The sequence below is a fragment of the Salmo trutta genome, chromosome 6 (genome assembly GCF_901001165.1).
Source record: "Salmo trutta chromosome 6, fSalTru1.1, whole genome shotgun sequence".
Taxonomy (NCBI): domain Eukaryota; kingdom Metazoa; phylum Chordata; class Actinopteri; order Salmoniformes; family Salmonidae; genus Salmo; species Salmo trutta.
In genome coordinates this window covers 15,870,771-15,894,755 of record NC_042962.1, presented here as the reverse complement: position 1 = coordinate 15,894,755, position 23,985 = coordinate 15,870,771, and the positions used below count along the sequence as shown (strand labels likewise).

The following is a 23,985-nucleotide window of genomic DNA, read 5'->3' as shown; positions in this document are numbered from 1 at the left end:
TTCCATAGCTGATTTTGACCCATCATTAAACTGCACAGTGGGCAAATATTGTTTATTGAAACTTTCCCCCCATTAGTCATTTATAAGATTTAGTTCATGATGGATGTACTGTTTTTATTCAATTCGAAATCTGAATACTGGTATTGGGCATATGGAGGTGTCAATCAAAAGGTGTTGTCCTTTTGATTGGTCAAGGTGTGTGGGGGTTGTGGTAAAAACCAATGACAGGACCTATTAATTTCACTGTTTGGCTTTTAGACCAACACCGTCAAGCTCCAGCACTCTCAATTTCCATATGTCATTCAAACAAGCCTCTGCTGGTGGCCAAACACACTCTCTGAAAACACACACACACACACACACACACACACACACACACACACACACACACACACACAAAACAGTCATTATACTTATTTGTCCCTTGCTGAGAAGATAAATGTGGCCAACTCTGTCAGGTACATTTCCAACAGCATGTCAGGTTCATGAAACATCACAGGAGCTTCACAGGGTGACATGGAACAGGCCCTAACAGGATTGCGGCAGCTAATTCAGTTTTTCCACTGTAACGCAGGGTGTACAGCAGTCCCAAATATCCTGGGTAATGGCACTATTGATCCTTAACATCTGAAGCCAAGTAATAAAGGTTGAGGTGTGTGACAGCACACTGAGTGAGAGATGGGGCGTGGAGAAAAATGTGACGAGAGGATAAATTCATGGTCTTTTTCTCTCTCCCTCTCTGTCGCGCCTTCTCTCAGTCGCGCCGTCTCTCTCCCCTGCTCAGAAACCCTGTTCCATCCCTTTCAATAGTTTTTTTCCCCAGCCGGCAAGGTCAAACCCTTTTGATACTTTTCCTCCTCAAGTTCCAACTTTCCTTGAACTTAGATGAATTTTCACTTTTATGACTTATAATTAACTTTTTAGCTGCCATCATTACTCACTGTATAAACTGCTACCGTAAAGACACTAATACTCACTGTATAAACCGCTACCGTAAAGACACTAATACTCACTGTATAAACCGCTACCGTAAAGACACTAATACTCACTGTATAAACCGCTACCGTAAAGACAATAATACTCACTGTAGAAACTGCTACCGTAAAGACACTAATACTCACTGTAGAAACTGCTACCGTAAAGACACTAATTCTCACTGTATAAACCGCTACCGTAAAGACACTAATACTCACTGTATAAACCGCTACCGTAAAGACAATAATACTCACTGTAGAAACTGCTACCGTAAAGACACTAATACTCACTGTAGAAACTGCTACCGTAAAGACACTAAAACTCACTGTATAAACTGCTACCGTAAAGACAATAATACTCACTGTAGAAACTGCTACCGTAAAGACACTAATACTCACTGTATAAACTGCTACCGTAAAGACAATAATACTCACTGTAGAAACTGCTACCGTAAAGACACTAATACTCACTGAGTAAACTGCTACTATAAAGACCGTAAAGACACTAATACTCACTGTATAAACTGCTACCATAAAGACACTAATTCTCACTGAGTAAACTGCTACCGTAAAGACACTAATACTCACCTAGTAAACTGCTACTATAAAGACCGTAAAGACACTAATACTCACTGTATAAACTGCTACTGTAAAGATGCTAATACTCACAATATATACTGCTACCCTAAAGATGCTAATATTCACTATATATACTGCTACTGTAAAGACACTAATACTCACTGAGTAAACTGCTACTATAAAGACCGTAAAGACACTAATACTCACTGAGTAAACTGCTACTATAAAGACCGTAAAGACACTAATACTCACTGTATAAACTGCTACTGTAAAGACGCTAATACTCACAATATATACTGCTACCCTAAAGATGCTAATATTCACTATATATACTGCTACTGTAAAGACACTAATACTCACTGTATATACTGCTACCGTAAGGACACTAAAACTCACTATATACTGTGCATTCAGAAAGTATTCAGTCCCCTTCACTTTTTCCAGATTTTTTTTATGTTAGAGCCTTACTCTAAAATGGAAGAAATAGTTTTTTCCCCCCTCATCAATATACACACAATACCCCATAATGACAAAGTAAAAACAGGTTTTTAGACATTTATTTATTAACAATAAATAACTGATATCACATATACATAACTATTCAGACCCTTTACTCAGTACTTTGTTGAAGCACCTTTGGCAGTGATTACAGCCTTACGTCTTCTTCGGTATGACACTACAAGCTTGGCACACCTGTATTTGGGGAGTTTCCCCCATTCTTCTCTGTAGATCCTCTCAAGCTCTGTCTAGTTGGATGGGGAGCGTTACTGCACAGCTATTTTCAAGTCTCTCCGGAGATGTTCGATCGGGTTCAAGTCCTGGCTCTGGCTGGGCCACTCAAGGACATTCAGACACTTGTCCCTGAAGCCACTCATGCGTTGTCTTGGCTGTGTGCTTAGGGTCATTGTCCTGTTGGAAGGTGACGCTTCGGCCCAGTCTGAGGTCCTGAGCGCTCTGGAGCAGGTTTTCGTCAAGGGAACTCTCTGTACTTTGCGCCGTTCATCTTTCTCTCGACCTGACTTGTCTCCCAGTCCCTGCCGCTGAAAAACAACACACACAGCATGATGCTGCCACCACCATGCTTCACCGTAGGGATGTTATTGGCCAGGTGATGAGCGGTGCCTGATTTCCTCCAGACGTGACGCTTGGCATTCAGGCCAAAGAGTTCAATCTTGGTTTCATTAGACAAAATAATCTTGTTTCTCATGGACTGAGAGTCCTTTAGGTGCCTTTTGGCAAACTCCAAGAGGGCTGTCATGTGCCTTTTACTGAGGAGTGGCTTCCGTCTGGCCACTCAACCATAAAGGCCTGATTGGTAAAGTGCTGCAGAGACGGTTGTCCTTTTGGAAGGTTTTCCCATCTCCACAGAGGATCTCTGGAACTCTGTCCGAGTGACCATCGGGTTCTTGGTCACCTCCATGACCAAGGCCCTTCTCCTCCGGTTGCTCAGTTTAGCCGGGCGGCCAGCTCTAGGAAGAGTCTTGGTGGTTCCAAACTTTTTCCACTTAAGAATGATGGAGGCCACTGTGTTCTTGGGGACCTTCAATGCGGCAGAATTTTTTTGGTACCCTTTCCCAGATCTGTACCTTGACGCTATGGACAATTCCTTCGACCTCATGGCTTAGTTTTTGCTCTGACAACTGTGGGACCTTATATAGACAGGTGTGTGTGCCTTTCCAAATCATGTCAAATCAATTGAATTTACCACAGGTGGACTCCGATCAAGTTGTAGAAACATCTCAAGGATGATCAATGGAAACAGGATGCACTTGAGGTCAATTCCGAGTCTCATAGCAAAGGGTCTGAGTACTTATGTAAATAAAGTAATACATTAGCAAAAAATTCTAAAAACCTGTTTTGCATTGTCATTATGGGGTATTGTGTGTTGATTGATGAGGAGAAAAATGTATTTAATCAATTTTAGAATAAGGCTGTAACGAAACAAAATGTGGAAAAAGTGAAGCGGTCTGAATACTTTCCAAATGACACTAATACTCACAAAATATACTCCTACCGTGAAGACACCAATACTCACTGTACCTACAGGTGCAATCCGTCACTGGTGATGGAGACAATGAATGAGCCTTCTGAAACCCACCCTCGGCAGTGTGATAATATTCTGTACCATCAATCTTTGACTCATTAAACCCAATAGAAGACTTTCACTGAGGACAGCAGAGAGCATCCATTGGGAGAAATTACTAATTATAACAGTGCATCTATAATAGAGCCTTATTTTCTGAATCAGGCAGTATTAGAGTAGAGTAGGTGTTTTAGTAATTGTTTGGATACACAGTTATTGTGTTTGGCTGATAACATTTGGCTTTTTCCCATGTTTAAATGCACAGTTAATGGAATCAGTAGACCTATCCAAATTTCTTATTAACAAGGACAGAGAACTTGCGCAATGAATTTCAACTCGGATTGAAAGAAGTTTCTTTCTCACAGTAAGGACCGTAGTCAACGTTGTTGAGTGTTCAGTGTATTACTGAATTCATTTTATTTCTGTATTTGGTAGTCCTATATAATATGACATTGAATTCAACCCATCTCTCATCTAACCATTGGGCTTTCTTTGTGTTGTCATTCATGGTAACAATGTGATTGGCCACCCTGAGTTGTGAGTGTGTGTGTCAGTCATTCATTAACTGTCAAAGAGCTGCCACTGCTGACTAGAACACAGTGGTTGTTTGGGAACACCACGCATGAGGGCCCCCAATATCCTCACCTCCCTAGGAGCCAGGGCCCTTATCCCTCCATATCCCCAGTTTGAGAGACATGGATCCCCAATCTGCTACTGTCTGGAATAGCTGCATTCCTTTGGGAGACAGTAGGCTTGATGTGTGTAGCTCACATAATGCAGAGCGGAGTCATAAAAAATCCATCCTATAGAACGAAGAGGGACAATACCTTGCCGGGCATGATGAAGTTTCCCCCAATCTCTGTTTTTCTGTATTTGTGTATGTATCCGATTTGCATGTAGTACACTGTCACTGATAGATGATACATTGAGGAAAATATACTGAACAAAAATATAAATGCAACATGCAACAATTTTAAAAGATTTTACTGAGTTACAGTTCATATAAGGAAATCAGTCAATTTAAATAAATTATTTAGGCCCTAATACATGACTGGGAATACAGATACGCATCTGTTGGTCACAGATACCTTTCAAAAAAGTAAGGGCGTGGATCAGAAAACCTGTCAGTATCTGGTGTGACCACCATTTGCCTCACATCTCCTCCGTATAGAGTTGATCAGACTTGATTGTGGCCTGTGGAATTTTGTCCCACTCTTCAATGGTCATGCTAAATTGATGGATATTGGTTGGAACTGGAACACGCTGTTGTACACGTCGATCCAGAGCATCCCAAACAGGCTCAATTGGTGACATGTCTGGTGAGTATGCAGGCCATAGAAGAACTGAGACATTTTCGGCTTCCAGGAATTGTGTACAGTTCCTTGTGACATATGGCTGCATTATCATCCTGAAACATTTTTTTATTTTTTTAAATTTTATTTCACCTTTATTTAACCAGGTAGGCTAGTTGAGAACAAGTTCTCATTTACAACTGCGACCTGGCCAAGATAAAGCAAAGCAAAGCAGTGCAACACAAACAACAACACAGAGTTACACATGGAATAAACAAACATACAGTCAATACTACAATAGAAAAAGTCTATATACAATGTGTGCAAAGGAGGTAAGGCAATAAATAGGCCATAATAGGCCATAGTGGCGAAATAATTACAATATAGCAATTAAACACTGGAGTGATAGATGTGCAGAAGATGAGTGCGCAAGTAGAGATACTGAGGTGATGGCGGGGGATGAATGGCATGACAATAGACCTCAGGATCTTGTCGCAGTATCTCTGTGCATTCAAATTGCCATAGATAAAATGCAATTGTGTTAGTTGTCCGTAGCTTATTCCTGCCCATACCATAACCCCACCGCCACCATGGAGCACTCTGTTCACAATGTTGACATCAGCAAATCGCTCGCCCAAACGACGCCACACACGTGGTCTGCGGTTGCAAGGCCGATTGGACATGCTGCCAAATTCTCTAAATCAACATTGGAGGTGGCTTATGGTAGAGTAATGAACATTAAATTATCTGGCAACAGCTCTGGTGGACATTCGTGCAGTCAGCATGCCTATTGCATGCTCCCTCACCACTTGAGACATCTGTGGCATTGTGTTGTGTCACAAAACTGCACATTTTAGTGTGGCTTTTTATTGTCCCCCAGCACAAGGTACACCTGTGTAATGATCATGCTGTTTAATCTGCTTCTTGGTATACCACACCTCTCAGGTGGATGGATTATTTTGGCTAAGGATAAGTGCTCACTAACAGGGATGTAAACAAATTTGTGCACAAAATTTGAGAGAAAATTTCTGGAATCTTTTATTTCAGCTCATGAAACATGGGACCAACACTTTACGTGTTGCGTGTATAATTTTGATCAGTGTATGTGGGTGGATGTGGGGAATATTTTACAACCGGGAATGAAAAGTAAGAAATGTCAATGTACATAAAAACACCATTATCCATCCACTAGGTGCCAGTGTTGGTTTGTTTTTGGGAAACTGCTTGTTGTTTCCTGTCCACCAGGCTATAATGAAGAGGTGTGGATGTGTCCTGTTTGCCCAGGCAATGGGCCGGTGTGCATAGAGTAGGTTAAGCTGTTGTCTGAGGCAAATGCACTCCATGATATGGCAGTTCTGTACCACGGGCAGTGGCAGCATCCTTGTCCTGTGCATGTTTCTGATTCAGCGTCACAGACAGTGACATCACTACCTGACCTTGCTTTTGACTACTGCTGTTATGGTACTCCTGACTCTAAACATGAACATAGAAAAATGCCATCAATGGATAGCTGTAGACATGTTGCATCCAACAGTACCCTAAAGAATAAAGGTTTGGGCCTACTGTTGCTTTTACATTCTGTTTTCATTTAAATAAGTCATTAATACTTGATAATACCTTAAGCTTGTTATGACATAATTCCTGAGTGATGGTAACTAGACATGAGTCTTACTGTAGAGGTATCCCTATGGTTCTAGAATGGCTCTCTAGAGCACAGAAGATAGGCCAATCCCTTCTCCCTTGATAACTACCATGCCTTGGATGCAGCAACGCCCTCTTTTTAAGCTCTATGGCTGAATCCTAACCCCACAGAGCCAGGGCTTTAGTTGAATCTGAGGAGGAGCTAGAATATATCCACCCTTAGCTACTGCACCGCAGGGTACTGCTGCTCAAAATGTAATCACATTTACCGTGTAGCCTATCCACATCACCAAGCCTAGCACTCCTTTCCCCATCTCACCCTCCCACAGGGAAGGTGTGTGTGTGCCATGTACAGTGTACCACCTGTGTTGTCTAATAACCTATGAAATATACGTTAATGACTTCAATTTTTGGGTGAATCTGAACACTTGTTGCATATGCATCATAGTCCCTGGCAGATATGTTGTAGCAGCATGTATCATTTACAGAGCCCTTTGCGTATGCAAAACCCCCAGCACAGAGCAGATACACTTATTCTAGGAACTCCTGCCTGGAGTGTTCCGTATGCCATAGAGACAGCCAGGATGAGTTTAAGATTATTCTGGTCTCCCAGGTTCCCACGGGAAAATAATATCCTTGTACGGTGCTGATGGGCGAGAGAGATATGTTCTGTGTATCCAATTACTCTTTGAGGCAATACAAGTCTAAATCAGCTTAAAAACTCTGCTCAGGAAATGGCTTTTGCAGTCGCAGCATTAGGCAGAATAGCAGTTTAAGCCTCATGGCACTTAGGCTATAGAATTATGCTCCATGCTCTGTTGCAGCTGCTTGCTGTGTGTATTTCTTAGAATGGCATCTAAATAGTTGATAGTACCCCGGTCCTAATACTGTAGGTAATACATGCTGACTATTAATATCCAAGTGAAGTTATTGTAACTCAGCCAAAGATGTCTTTGATATGATGTGGTGTAAATGCCTTTGTGGCACATGGCTATCAATTGTGCATGCCCGAAGTTGTATGTATTTTTTACTGTCCCTATAACTGATTTTCTATCGTTTTAGAATACTAAGTTTACCCAGTAATATAACTTTATTAACAGAATCGAGTGACAATATAACCGTTTAATACATTTTTTTGACTTTCATAACCTTTGTCTCACCTGCCGTTTCGCCACAGTGGGGCACTCTTGTACTATGGCACCCTCAGCACCGGTGGAAACCGTGAGGAAAATATAATAAACTCGGAAAACAGATTCCTTGTACCCATGCAATCTGCAAAGTGGTGATAATTCGTTTTGGGCTGACATAGCTCTGGTATTTTTTTATTTTTTTTCAGATGTCGCTTGGATAAGTGGGACAGAACACGAGGGCATCGTTCATTTAAGAGGTAGCTTAATGAGTGATGTGGTATTGAGAAGTCTTTGAACAGTTTGCTATCTGCGGTCACTTCTTATGCAGCAGAGAGAAAGAGAGAAAGAGGGAAGCATTGAAGCTGCTCTCTCTTTCAGCTTCGGATAACCATCGCTTTGTATGCTGTAAATGATTCATATATTTTTTCACAACCGATCATCTATTTCGGTTCAAGTTTGGAGGGTGCAGAAACCACATTGCAGATGCATCAAATGCAATCGAAAGGATCCCTATTCCCCAAACGGTTTGAAGGATGAAACTACGTGCTGTGAATTCAGAGTAAGACCTCAACTAATTTTGGCTCGTTCTTTTTGGACCTATCTGTATGATTGACTATCCTACAAACCTGAAATGGGACAATATATAATCGAATATATAATTTGACAATAATTTGATCTGCTTGTTCGGGGTACTGATTCCGAGACTAAAAAGGATACCCGTGCCTATATATAAGTTTTAAACTAACACCGCGTCAATTAGACGACATCCCTTCACAGTTTCCCTATTGACATGCTGTAGGGTATTTTCCCCCATATGGAATCATGGCTTCGATGTATCAGAGGTTCACGGGCAAGATCAACACCAACAGATCTTTCCCCAACCCACCTGAAGCTAGCCACCTACTCGGCGGGCAAACAGTTGAAGACGAGAATACCGTGAATATCCCGCGCCCCTGTCAAGACGTACGGCCCCGTTTCCAATGCCAACAACAGAGGAACGCATGTGGGGACGAAGAAGAGGATGTAAGAAACACATTTCGCCCCTCTGCATCCCTCCCTCTTTAGCCAGGCTCCCTTGTGCGCATCCAATCAAAATGTCATGACGGCAGAGGGTTATGCGTGCAGCAGATATTAAATGATTATCCCCGCGTGCATAACTCACTGTCGTCATGGCATTTTTATTCAGAAGAGAAGTGGTTTTACATTACTTTATTATGTATTGTATACATAGGCTATATACTCAGTTCATCAAATGTCCGACGATATATCACGGCAAAGGAAACGTGTCAGTATGAAACAGGCTCTGCGTAATTGTGTACAGTTATTGGATGAGGACGTTTCCGTGCAGTTTCTCGGTTACTGTCATGTATGTGGTCAGACTGTAGTTACTGTCCGAGGTGAATATTACTGTCTGTTCTTTATTGAACTGCCGCCAATGAACATTCTTCAGCTGTTTGTGGGCGAGTATCTCAGTCCAAAATTGCCTACGTTATTTAGCTGACAGATGGCGCGCACAACATTATATTGGGGTTGGTGTTATTAGATTCGGCCAGGGGGGTTTTATTTGCGAACATGGCGGCACAGTTTCAGAATTTTACCGCGTGAAGTTTTGACGCAACGTCCTGTCAGATTTTTTTCTCTTGAAAGTAATGTGATGTTGAGATGTGATGGAAATACTCAGGAACAGTCATGTTTGAACTACTGCATGATAGACCTAGATAAATGAGTAGTAGACCTGTGCTATGCTTATTCAATTTCACTGTCTTATTGATGTAAACCACCAGGCTTTGTGATATCAATGACAACCATTCGAAGTCTGTCATCGGGTCGCTTTAGCTCGTTAAAATTGAATTACATTTCCACAATTGATGAACTTTTCAAAGTTTGTGGGAAAAAAAGTCACGTAAGGACTATAAAGCATCTTATCGCCAAGAGCCCCTCCGTTTCACTGCCCGTGGTGCTCAATAAGCCCATCTCGCTCCACATTGTGCTCCAGTTCAGTGTTGATTTCGCTGTCCAAGGTTCTGAAAACGTTATTCGCTCTACTCTCATCCACTATCCAGGGTGCTGAAATGTTGGTCACATAGCCGAGGAAATATATAGTACATAAGCAAAAGTATGTGGACACCTGATCGTAGAACATCTCATTCCAAAAACATGGACATTAATATGGAGTTGGTCCCCCCTTTTCTGCTATAACAGCCTCCACTCTTCTGGGAAGGCTTTCCACTAGATGTTGGAATATTGCTGTGGGGACTTGCTTCCATTCAGCCACAAGAACATTAATGAGGTCGGCACTGATGTTGGGCGATTAGGCATGGCTCGTTGTCGGCGCGTTCCAATTCATCCCAAAGGTGTTCGATGTGGTTGAGGTCAGGGCTCTGTGCAGGCCAGTCAAGTTCTTCCACACAGATCTCGAGAAACCTTTTCAGTTTAGACCTCGCTTTGTGCACAGGGGCATTGTCATGCTGAAACAGGAAAGGGCCTTCCCCAAACTGTTGCCACAAAGTTGGAAGCACAGAATCATCTAGAATGTCATTGTATGCTGTAGCGTTAAGATATCGCATCACTGGAACTAAGGGGCCTGAACCATGAAAAACAGCCTCAGACCATTATTCCTCCTCCACCAAACTTTACAGTTGGCACTCGGGCAGGTAGCGTTCTCCTGGCATGCGCCAAACCCAGATTCGTCTGTCGGACTGCCAGATGGTGAAGCGTGATCCATCACACCAGAGAACGTTTCCACTGCTCCAGAGTCCAATGGTGACGAGCTTTACACCACTCCAGCCGACGCTTGGCATTGTGTATGGTGATCTTAGGCTTGTGTGCGGCTGCTCGGCCATCGAAATCCATTTAATGAAGCTCCCGACAAACAGTTCTTGTGCTGATGTTGCTTCCAGAGGCAGTTTGGAACTCGGTAGCGAGTGTTGCAACCGAGGACAGCGCTATGGGCTTCAGCACTCGGCAGTCCCGTTCTGTGAGCTTGTGTGGCCTACCACTGAGCCGTTGTTGCTCCTAGACATTTCCACTTCACAATAACAGCACATACAGCTGACCGGGGAAGCTCTAGCAGGGCAGACATTTGACGAACTGACTTGTTGGAAAGGTGGCATCCTATGACGGTGCCACGTTGAAAGTCACTGAGCTCTTCAGTGAGGCCATTCTACTGCCAATGTTTGTCTATGGAGATTGCATGGCTGTGTGCTCGCTTTTATACACCTGTCAGTAACGGATGTGGCTGAAATAGCCAAATCCACTAATTTGAAGGGGTGTCCACATAGTTTTGTATATATATATGGTGTAGTTGAATTATACCCCTATGTATCTCAACCTCTAAACAGCCACGTTAGCTATGGTCTATCCTATCAGATTGATAAGATGAACACTGCACTGCTTTATTTATTTATTTATTTACCAAACTGCAATCCCAACAAAATATGTCAACGTTTTGCTGTTGCTATTCGTGATGTTCCTTGCCATTGTTTTTGACTCTGTTGTTCCAAAAGATCGAGTTTTATCATGCTAACTTGATCCGTGCTGTTATGCATCTTGTGAGTACTTTTTCACACCATGTCCTCCAACCATATCTCATGTTTTCAGTGGAAGTGTGTTCTGCTAAATGATTTATTTACACCATCGGTTTACCTTGACAAAACCGTGAACCACTATGGCTTGTCGTTTTATTGAGATGATCACTATTTACAGCTAGTCGTAAAACATTCCCCTGTCAGGTTTGTGAGTGGCTGGCCATTCAAGCTGATTGTACTAATGAGTGGTGTGCTGTGTAAAATACGGGTTGAGGTTTGCATGCATACAGTATTTCATGAGATTGACTCATTGGCCAATGGTGGTTTCTTTGTGTTTGTTGACTCAGGTAGTTCTAGTGTGATTAGAATTCAGTACACACATTGATGAATGATAGGCAATGAATAGAAGTGGTAAGACTGTATGTGTGTGTGTGTGTGGGGGGGGGGGGGGGGGGGGGGTTCTGATGATGGTTCAAGCCTCTCCCTCCAATAATGCACTTTCTATTAGTCATGGGTGGGAAAATCAATAGTTACATTTCGGGATATTATTTTAGAAGATATATCACAGTATTATTTTTGACACTATCGCAATATTATTTGTGCTCTAGTTGGCAGCACCTTCACCAAAACTTGTATTTTTTTCCTTCATAGCTTGTTCTCCAGCTTATTTTTAAATACTGAGCCAATTTGTTTTCAGCACTTTTATTTCCATGACTGATCAAAATTGTTCTAATAATTACAATAGTAATACAGGACCCAAAGTTGCTTTTCATGGCTCTCTCTTGTCTCTCTGCTGCAGATATATGGTGAGCAATACAATCACAGTATCTAATTGCAATACGTATAGAATCATGAGAATTGTAATACATATCATAACTGCACCTAAGTATGGTGATACATCGTATGCCAGCAGCATACCACCCTGCATCCCACTACTGGCTTGCTTCTGAAGCTAAGCAGGGTTGGTCCTGGTCAGTCCCTGGATAGGAGACCAAATGCTGCTGGAAGTGGTGTTGGAAGGCCAGTAGGAGGCACTCTTTCCTCTGGTCTAAAATAAAAAATATCCCAATGCCCCAGGGCAGTGATTGGGGACATTGCCCTGTGTAGGGTGCTGTCTTTCGGATGGGATGTTAAACGGGTGTCCTGACTCTCTGAGGTCATTAAAGATCCCATGTCACTTATTGTAAGAGTAGGGGTGTTATCCCCGGTGACGTGGATAAATTCCCAATCTGGCCCTCAAATCATCATGGTCACCTAATAATCCCCAGTTTACAATTGGCTCATTCATCCCCTGTAACTATTCCCCCAGGTCGTTGCTGCAAATGAGAACGTGTTCTCAGTCAACTTACCTGGTAAAATAACGGATAAATAAAAAAATTTAAATGTAAAAAAATCGTGAGGTCCCTGGCAATTCCCAGCCCTAGATTCTATGGATTTCACTTTAAGAAGAGGACATCACTAGATCAAGATGGCCACAGCAGAACCGTTTTGAAATCGTTTTCTGAAAGGGCAGGTTGAAAAGTGAAATCTCTGAAAGTGAAGTTTCCAGGATCTGATCTAAGGTCAGATTTGCACTTTTACCTTCTAATGGTGTAGGCAGGAAAGCTGATCCTAGATCTGTGCTTGTGTATGACCTTTAGTTTAAAGGCATCTGCCCTGGCAAGAGTCAGTCCAGTCATGTGACTGTAATGAAACGAGGGCTGCAGTGCCATTCAGATCAAGCTGTCCAAGTGAAAAGGACTAATCCATGTGTGATGAGAAGCATACTGACTGACCCTCCTATGGAACCGCCACCGTTGAGGGAGATTGAGGCATTGCCATGCCATTGCCCTGCCACTTTTCAATCTTTTCTTGGGTCCTGTTCAGTAGGGCACACTGCAGCAAGAAGTTTTGCAACTGTATTTTTCTCATCCTACTCTGTCTTCTCATACTTTTTGTGTGTCCCCTCATCCCTTTAAAACGTTGAATTATGTCGTCATTGGGCTCCAGTCTATCCTCTGGTGAGAAAATCCTATTTTGTCGATACATAGTGCTTCTTTCACACTATAATCCTCTCTGATGCTGCTAATTCTCTGCGTGGTGAAAAGGCTCATTGGAATCAAATCAAATGCCTCTCCTTAATTCTGGCCTCATCCTTTACGGTCCCTGGGGGTTTTCCTACTGTGTGTACTTTCTTTAGTATGGGCATCAACTGGTCAAGGGAAATAAACTCCTGGCCCTACTTATCAGATGAGGTCCTTGAAAAAATTGTATCTGAAAGTCTACATACGTTCTAGTCTTTTCTCACACTTTTCCCTGAGAGAGAGAAAGATGAGGAAAAATAGCAAAGGAATAAACACACACACACACACACACACACACACACACACACACACTTAGAGATGTTTATAGATTATCATGGCTCAAGCTCTTTGCATGCCCTCTTAAAACCTCAACCAAGAGAGAATTGAATTATTTTAGGGTTTTATGAAAACATAAATGAATATGCAAAATGGCAATAAAATGGTAAGCAGTAAATATATATTCGGATCTGTTTTTTCTATTATATTGTTACTGTGGCAGCAGATTTAGAGCTTATTCCTCTCTGTAATGTTCAGGGTTGACATGTACACATGTACACAACACAGTGAAATAGAACCCATTTCCCGTTCCCATTCTCCATCTATGATCTCAATGGTCAGAGTGTGAATGAGTGCCCTCAATCAATTCCACTTCAACTCTCGACTTGACTGAGTTCGAATGGAATTGATCCCATGTCCAAATGATGACTTAAGCTTGAAGACTTGAATACTTTATTGTCCATCTACTCCTATGGAGAGCTAGTGTTGGATAGCTACAGTGATGTCTCTTCGAAATAAGACTGATGACTTCACTGGGATGATAGAGTCTTTTGGCTGTAGGCAGAAAGTTGAGCTGGCGCCAGGCAACCAGGACTGTTGCAGCATCTGTCACATCATCATGGGCTTTGGGGCTGGGTGTGTGTGTGTGGGGGGAGCTCCAGGCTCTCCTGCTACACAAGATGGAAGATGGAGGAAATGAAGTGCAACACAGCTGGCACTGGCACACTGTTGTCGGTCTGCCATTGTGTTGCACTAGGGAATGGTGGGCATTGGGTGCATTCAACCAGAAATCTGCACATTTGAGTCCTTTACACCCTTTATAATTGGACCTAATGCAGAGCACTGCAGCAATGTAGATATACAGTCATAGTATGATGAGCAGGCAACATGCTTTGTTTTCTGTCAAATGCAATTCGCTCAACTTGACTTGGCGCAATGGCTGTGCTCTCAGTTTTGGACTGTTTCGTTCCTTAACCCATTTGCCAGTATCCGGTATCTCTCGTGGCATGAACAATTATTTTCACTGTTTGCAATGTAAAATAAAATCTGAGTTAATTCAAGTTGCCTCCTCTGTAATGAGAAAATGTGCCTGATATTCGAAGAATTGTTTTGTGTTGGGCCGGCCCGGGTTTATGATTTGGTCAACATTGTAGCCTATATAGACCAACGCGTGACAATTGCTCTGGTGAGAGAGAAGCGCGCCTGTATCTCTCTCAGAACTAGAATGAGACTCACTTTCCATGATCTCTCTCCCTCTCTGCTAGACACGAGCCTGCAACTCTCATCTGTCCAGCATTGCACTTCATCATGTATTTCCTTATAGAATCATAGCCGCGGGAAGGGTGCTGGAAGTGCCGCAGCACCCCTGATAAATTGAAATACATTTGCCTAATTTATAAAATTACTGCTGTCTGTTCAGAAAGAAATGAAATAATTCAGAATACTACACCAGGAGGAGGCCTATATTTTAACCACAGAGGATCAATAGATTATTTCAAATAAATAGCCTAGCTGTGGATTGTGTGTATCCCAATAACAAGGCATGCCTACAGTCGGGAACGTGTGACAAATCTGTCAATGAACAGCATGCTGCCAAAACAGGCCTTTTGCAATATTTCAAATACAATCGCGGGAAAACACCTGTTGGAAAGCAAATGGATTCTGCTGAAAAGGGAATACTAATCTGTCTGTAGGCTACCAAATACAGTATGTTATAAACTTCCAAATAGACCTATTTAGCGAGCAGCATTGTTTTACAAAGTAGAACAAGAGAGAGATAGGCTTTTGGCACATCATTGGATGAGTCAGTGAAACAGGAAAGCTTTTTTAGGACTGTAATTTGCTCCTCATATTGTACAATATGTGTCTCCACACACCTAGGCCTAGGCTATCGATGGATTCAAGACAAGGTTGTTATTATTTATCTCAGATTCTCAGTTTGTCAGTGTCAAAGTAGCCTGTCATATCGATCATTTGTGAGGTGTTAAAAAAGATTTAGCTAAAGTCTCCAGTCATCTAAAATGATGTGGAATTGCATGAAATGCATTTATAAAAGGGCAATTATTCCCAGACACTAGGCTTAAAAAAACGACTCTACTGCTCTATGACAGCACGCAAAATGTGTTCCAGTACCTCAGAGCCCCCCCCCCCAGGTCACCCCCTCTCGGCTCACTTTTTGTTTCGGTACCTCTCAATTTATAAATGAAGCGCTGCACAATAGAACCAATGGGATAGTCCCAGAAGTTGAAATGCGCAGTACACATCTATTAGCAGATCCAAAACAATCTATTTTAGGGTGATATATCACCCTATATATACTGCTCAAAAAAATAAAGGGAACACTTAAACAACACATCCTAGATCTGAATGAAAGAAATAATCTTATTAAATACTTTTTTCTTTACATAGTTGAATGTGCTGACAACAAAATCACACAAAAATAATCAATGGAAATCCAATTTATCAACCCATGGAGGTCTGGATTTGGAGTCACACTCAAAATTAAAGTGGAAAACCACACTACAGGCTGATCCAACTTTGATGTATTGTCCTTAAAACAAGTCAAAATGAGGCTCAGTAGTGTGTGTGGCCTCCACGTGCCTGTATGACCTCCCTACAACGCCTGGGCATGCTCCTGATGAGGTGGCGGATGGTCTCCTGAGGGATCTCCTCCCAGACCTGGACGAAAGCATCCGCCAACTCCTGGACAGTCTGTGGTGCAACGTGGCGTTGGTGGATGGAGCGAGACATGATGTCCCAGATGTGCTCAATTGCATTCAGGTCTGGGGAACGGGCGGGCCAGTCCATAGCATCAATACCTTCCTCTTGCAGGAACTACTGACACACTCCAGCCACATGAGGTCTAGCATTGTCTTGCATTAGGAGGAACCCAGGGCCAACCGCACCAGCATATGGTCTCACAAGGGGTCTGAGGATCTCATCTCAGTACCTAATGGCAGTCAGGCTACCTCTGGCGAGCACATGGAGGGCTGTGCGGCCCCCCAAAGAAATGCCACCCCACACCATGACTGACCCACCGCCAAACCGGTCATGCTGGAGGATGTTGCAGGCAGCAGAACGTTCTCCACGGCGTCTCTAGACTCTGTCACGTCTGTCATGTGCTCAGTGTGAACCTGCTTTCATCTGTGAAGAGCACAGGGCGCCAGTGGCGAATTTGCCAATCTTGGTGTTCTCTGGCAAATGCCAAACGTCCTGCACGGTGTTGGGCTGTAAGCACAACCCCCACCTGTGGACGTCGGGCCCTCATACCACCCTCATGGAGTCTGTTTCTGACCGTTTGAGCAGACACATGCACATTTGTGGCCTGCTGGAGGTCGTTTTGCAGGGCTCTGGCAGTGCTCCTCCTGCTCCTCCTTGCACAAAGGCAGAGGTAGCGGTCCTGCTGCTGGGTTGTTGCCCTCCTACGGCCTCCTCCACATCTCTTGATGTACTGGCCTGTCTCCTGGTAGCGCCTCCATGCTCTGGACACTACGCTGACAGACACAGCAAACCTTCTTGCCACAGCTCGCATTGATGTGCCATCCTGGATGAGCTGCACTACCTGAGCCACTTGTGTGGGTTGTAGACTCCGTCTCATGCTACCACTAGACTGAAAGCACCGCCAGCATTCAAAAGTGACCAAAACATCAGCCAGGAAGCATAGGAACTGAGAAGTGGTCTGTGGTCCCCACCTGCAGAACCACTCCTTTATTGGGGGTGTCTTGCTAATTGCCTATCATTTCCACCTGTTTTCTATTCCATTTGCACAACAGCATGTGAAATTTATTGTCAATCAGTGTTGCTTCCTAAGTGGACAGTTTGATTTCACAGAAGTGTGATTGACTTGGAGTTACATTGTGTTGTTTAAGTGTTCCCTTTATTTTTTTGAGCAGTGTATATATATATAACGCATATATATATATATACTGTATTTATACAGTAGCCTACGTATTGTACAGTGTTACAAGCCTTACATAAAAACGTGTATATGTGGTGTTTTCTAGTGGTTCTAATTCAGCAGTAAGGCCTGGGGGGGTGTGGTGTATGGCCAATATACCACGGCTAAGGGCATAGCGACACAACGCGGAGTGCCTGGAGGCCTTAGCCGTGGTATTTTGGCCATATACCACAAACCTCAGGTGCCTTATTGCTGTTATAAACTGGTTACCAAAGTAATTTGAGCAGTACAAATACATGTTTTGTCATACCAATGGTATATGGTCTGATATACCACGGCTGTCAGCCAATCAGCGTTCAGGGCTCGAACCACCCAGTTTATAATGTCATACATCAGTAGACCCCTATCTTGTTGATTCCGTATGACATGTAAGTGCACACCATTCTCCCCTGTAATGGATTATGCATGCGGTGACCGAGGTGTGAAGCAGACCTATGCTTTATTTATCACAAGCACACGTTCCGTTACCCAAATCAGGTTAAAGGTTCATAACAGGACACTTCTCGCTTAGCTATGTTTCGGACCAATCAAGGCGGCAGAAGGGGGTCACGTGACCAACAAAAACATGGAGGGGAGTTCATGTTAATGTTCTTAATGTATTCACAATGTATAGTTAGGGCAGAAATGGGCTCATTTGTTGTTTATGCGCTCAGTGTGGGTAAAAAGGTATGTCATTCATCCAACGCTCATGCAACGTTCACCCAGCTGGATATTTGTTCATACATTCATGCAGCTTTTTCTAATGAAGACAAAACAATTAGAGCTCGGTATGTAATCCATAGCAATGATTGCAAATCCAATGTAAGATAGAAGACCATTAGAGGAGGAGTGGTTCCGTACTGAACAGCAGTGTGGTCAGACATAGAAATAGAATTCTAGACTGTAGATCCATACCAGCTAGAGAGCTAACTGGTAACTCTACTTCTATGTGTTCGGTTCCCAATAGGCCGCTGCTCTCTCCACTGCCATCGGGTCACCATGGACCTGTCTCTTGGTTGCCATGGTTTCAGAGGCGGAGAGGACATGTCTGTTGGCTCTGCCTTTTCCCGAGCATCTGGCTTGAGCCAAGGACACAGATTGGCTGTGGGGCTACAGGCATCCTTAGCATGAGACTGTCCCTGTGCTTGATTGATTGGTTGCAGTAGGTTTCAAGACAGACATGAAGGAAAAGCCTTATCCTAACTGGAGAAAGGATTAAACGGTTTACGTTAACTGTAGCAGCCAACATGTCAAACGTATGTCTGGCCTAAAGCTTATGAAATAATCTGTCTATTGACTTTCTTTGTTGAACATTCCAATATCTACATTTCCCATATCCACAAGTGTAGGCAATAGCCTATATACACAGAAATCAAAGGTCCGCTGTCAGTGTAGAGATGCCGTCATGCATTTCTGTATTGATGTCTGAAGCTCTCCAGTTTTGTGTTGCAAAATGTCTTGTCCTTCCTCTGGCTGAAGATAACAAATCCAAAGCCATTAATAACCTTGTCTTTTTAAAAAAAATCATTTTTCTCCCCCATTTCGTGGTATCCAATTGGTAGTTACAGTCCAGTTCCATCGCTGCAACTCCCATATGGACTCAGGAGAGGCGAAGGTCGAGAGCCGTGCGTCTTCCGAAACACAACCCAGCCAAGCCACATTGCTTCTTGACACAATGCCCACTTAACCCGGAAGTCAGCCGCACCAATGTGTCGGAGGAAACACCGTACACCTGGCGACCGTGTCACAGAGCATTGCTCCTGGCCCGCCACAGGAGTCGCTAGTGCGCTTCTGGGACAAGAACATCCCTGCCGGCCAAACCCTCCCCTAACCCGGACGGCACTGGGACAATTGTGCGCCATCCCATGGGTCTCCTGGTCGCGGCCGGCTGCGACAGAGCCTGGACTCCAACCAGGATTTCTAGGGGCACAGCTAGCACTGCGATGCAGTGCCTTAGACCACTGCACCTCTCGGGAGGCCCTAATAACTTAATCTCTATGTAAAACTAATTCGTACTTCCTGAAATTGGGGAAGAAAAAGCGAGCGAGAAGAGTCAACTTTTACCGCGTGAACAAGGGTGACAGGTATAATAGCGATTAGAGCACTGAGTCAGTAACCGAAAGGTTGCTGTTTCAAATACATGAGCTGACAAGGTGAAAAATCTGTCAATGTGCCCTTGAGCAAGGTAGGGCTGGGTGGTGGTACCGTATTTTACTATAAACTGGTATTTATGCACATACTGGTTTGTGTATTTACTTGAACAGTACTTCATTGTTTGGTTTGTTAAATGTGATATTTTACATTTACATTTTAGTCATTTAGCAGAAGCTCTTATCCAGAGCGACTTACAGTAGTGAATGCATACATTTCATTAAAAAAATTCTCCGTACTGGTCCCCCGTGGGAATCGAACCCACAACCCTGGCGTTGCAAACACCATGCTCTACCAACTCCAGCACGTGTAATGTCCGTTTTTATAGTTTATTCGGTTTGCTACTTGAGTCATCTTTCTACCTCTCCTCCTGCTGCATGCTCCTTCACACACCAAGCCCTGTCACTCAAGGAGAGAGCAGTTTCTCCAACATGGAGTCACGAGCACTTTCTTGCGGTTCACTCAGCAGTTTGCATGGTCAGATAGATGCAACAACATATTGGTGACATACTGCTTTTCACAAGTGTTCTGTAATTAAACTATTAGTTTGTGTATCTACTGTCTACTAGTTTATCTTTTCATAGCAAGTTGTGGCTAAAATAAATCTTGTTAGCCACTAATGCTAATGGCTAGTAGTGCTGAGCGATTAACCCGAAATGTCGGTTATTTTTAACTTTTTAAACAACTAATTGGCCTACGTCGGTTCAATTATTTGAATTCCATTTTGTTATTTTTCTTTCTCTGAGCTCAATGCGCAGTTTCTCTAGAGATAAATCGGATCAGGCCCGAACTGTGCGATGTAGTAGTGAGTTGTAGTTTGCCTCATTACGCGCACCTGGCATTCATCATTACGCGCACCTGCTCTTCATCATTAGGCACACCTGGACTCCGTTACCTCCCCTTTATCTGGCACTCCCTTAGGTTCATTCCCCAGGCAGTATTGTTTTCTGTTGTTCATGTCTAGACGCTACTCCTACATTGCATCGGTCCATGTTTCTTGTTATATTAAACTTACCCCTGCTTCTCAACTCCCAGCGTCTATGTTACATTAGTGCAGAAAATGAAGTAATTAAGTACAATGATCATAATCCATTGCGTGCCTACTTGTCTGGTCTGTGTGGGGCAGACATGGAGTGGGAGAGAAGAGACGGAAGCATGCACGATCGAGAGGGATAGAGGGCAGTTGCTTTGCGAGGTACAGTACCAGTCAAAAGTTTGGACACACCTACTCAGGATTTTTCTTTATTTTTACTATTTTCTACATTGTAGAATAATATCATTGTAGAATACATCAAAACTATGAAATAACACATATGGAATCATGTAGTAACCAAAAAAGTGTTGTCATCAAGGCAAAGGGTAACTACTTTGAAGAATCTCAAATATAAAATATATTTTATTTTGTTTAACCCTTTTTTTGGTTACTACATGATATATCAATTAAAAAAATTAACAACAATAGTTATTTGTTTAGATTTAGTCAAGGGTATGTTTTTTTAAATAATTCTACAAAGTCCTAGAAAAACAAAGGGTTAAAGCCTATTTTCGTTTCCCTTACAATAAAATCATTACAGTGTAATCCAATTGAAAAACTTTATTAGTAGATTTGAGTAAGTAGTAGAGTTATAGTAATTAAGTCCAGTTACTGCTTCTTTAGACAAGGTAGGAACGAAAACGATAATATAACCAGCCAGGTGCACAGGTGAAATGATTTGCAGTATTCTTAAACAAAACCACCAGTGCATCAACACTTGGATGAATTGCATAAATAAATAGCATATTTAAATGTTGACTTTTATGTTACTAGTTTTTGCTTAGTAGCCAGAGGAATGCTGCCACACAGGTTGTCATGTGCTAAATGCATGGACAGTACAGATATTCTTGAAAAAAGTGAAATTTGGAAATAGAGCTGCACGTCTTGAATTATAACAGTTATTTGACAAAGGTAAGTGTAATATAAACGGCAGAATATGCTCTTTCTGGTACTATATAGAAATCAAAATGTTTTACCTGCATGTGACTGAAGGAGGATTTGATAAAGTGATTATCCTTTCCCTGCATCTGTAAATTACAAGATGTGCCCATCTCTTCATGTACAATTTGACAACTGATAGGCCTAATATTGTCACTAATCAGATTGTCAATTTAATCCTGTCTATAGGCTAAATCTTTTTATGTGTGAAATTACTTTCGGTATATTTTAGGTTAGGGCTGGGCGATATGGCCCAGTTTGCTGAAAATAAAGTTTGCTGAAAATAAACGCAGTTGATGGTGAGAGGACGTTTCTTTTTTTCCTGAGTTTTTATATTTATATATACATTTATATTTTTGGGGGCTTGCCTGTTTTGCATGTTATTTTGGCATTAATACGTGTCACATATTAATTTGCATTTGGTACCTTGGGTCGAGTGTTAGCACCAACTCACAAAACCCCCGTTTCTGGAACGTGTAAATTGGGGCCATGTCTTTGCAGATGTAAGTTGTAACGGCAGCTGTTATCTCCTTCCATTTTTGCCATATCCACGATTATTCCACGATAATTGAGAATTTCAATAAGCAATTTTCTTCGGCTGGCCATGCTTTCTACACCTACCCCGGCAAACAGCTCTGCACCCCCCGCAGCATCTTGCCCAAGCCGCCCCCCCCCCCCCCACTTCTCCTTCATCCAAATCCAAATATAGATAGCTGATGTTCTGAAAGAGCTGCAAAATCTGAACCCCAACAAATCAGCTGGGCTAGACAATCTGGACCCTCTCTTTCTAAAATTATCCGCCTCAATTGTTGCAACCCCTATTACTAGCCTGTTCAACCTCTTTCGTATCGTCTGAGATCCCTAAAGATTGGAAAGCTGCCGCAGTCATCCCCCTCTTCAAAGGGGGAGACACTCTAGACCCAAACTGTTATAGACCTAAATCCATCCTGCCCTGCCTTTCTAACATCTTCGAAAGCCAAGTTAACAAACAGATCACCGACCATTTCAAATCACACCGTACCTTCTCCGCTATGCAATCTGATTTCCGAGCGGGTCACGGGTGCACCTCAGCCACACTCAAGGTCCTAAATAATATCATAACCGCCATAGATAAAAGACAGTACTGTGCATCGACCTGGCCAAGGCTTTTGACTCTGTCAATCACCACATTCTTATCGGCAGACTCAACAGCCTTGGTTTCTCAAATGACTGCCTCGCCTGGTTCATCAACTACTTCTCAGATAGAGTTCAGTGTGTCAAATCGGAGGGCCTGTTGTCCGGACCTCTGGCAGTCTCTATGGGGGGTACCACAGGGTTTAATTCTCGGGCCGACTCTTTTCTCTGTATACATCAATGATGTCACTCTTGCTGCTGGTGATTCTCTGATCCACCTCTACGCAGACGACACCATTCTGTATACTTCTGGCCACTCTTTGGACACTGTGTCAACAAACCCCCAGACGAGCTTCAATGCCATGCAACACTCCTTCCGTGGCCTCCAACTGCTTTTAAATTCTAGTAAAACTAAATGCATGCTCTTCAAACGATTGCTGCCCGCACCCACCCGCCCGACCAGCATCACTACTCTGGACGGCTCTGACTTAGAATATGTGGACAACTCCAAATACCTAGGTGTCTGGTTAGACTGTAAACTCTCCTTCCAGACTCACATTAAGCATCTCCAATCCAAAATTAAATCTAGAATTGGCTTCCTATTTCGCAACAAAGCTTCCTTCACTCATGCTGCTAAACATACCCTTGTAAAACTGACTAAACCACCGATCCTTGACTTCGGCGATGTCATTTACAAAATAGCGTTCAATACTCTACTCAGCAAATTAGATGCAGTCTATCACAGTGCCATCCGTTTTGTCACCAAAGCCCCATATACTACTGAACACTGCGACCTGTATGCTCTCGTTGGCTGGCCCTCGCTTTATATTCGTCGCCAAACCCACTGGCTCCAGGTCATCTATACGTCTTTGCTAGGGAAAGCCCCACCTTATCTCAGCTCACTGGTCACCATAGCAGCACCCACCCATAGCACGCGCTCCAGCAGGTAGATTTCACTGGTCACCCCCAAAGCCACCTCCTCTTTGGCCGCCTTTCGTTCCAGTTCTCTGCTGCCAATGACTGGAACAAATTGCAAAAATCACTGATGCTGGAGACTCATATCTCCCTCACTAACTTTAAGCATCAGCTGTCAGAGCAGCTTACCGATCACTGCACCTGTACACAGCCCATCTGTAAATAGCCCACCCAACTACCTCATCCTCATATTGATATTTATTTTTGCTCTTTTGCACCCCAGTATCTCTACTTGCACATCATCATCTGCACATCTATCACTCCAGTGTTAA

The 23,985-nt window shown here is 43.0% G+C and overlaps 1 protein-coding gene across 5 annotated transcripts in view; it reads left to right on the top strand.

Moving 5' to 3' along the window:
- Positions 1-23,985, top strand: part of LOC115195538 (dipeptidyl aminopeptidase-like protein 6) — a 339,411-nt gene that overhangs the window by 128,829 nt on the left and 186,597 nt on the right. Inside the window, exon 1 of one of the 5 annotated variants that reach the window (XM_029755480.1) lies at positions 7,892-8,258. The exons of 3 other annotated variants lie outside the window; for them this stretch is intronic. In XM_029755480.1, coding sequence (XP_029611340.1) covers positions 8,109-8,258 — 150 coding nt within the window. In that variant the 5' untranslated portion in view covers positions 7,892-8,108. Of the gene's footprint in view, positions 1-7,891; positions 8,723-23,985 lie in introns of those variants that run through there. One more of the 5 variants, XM_029755479.1, reaches the window with a different exon arrangement.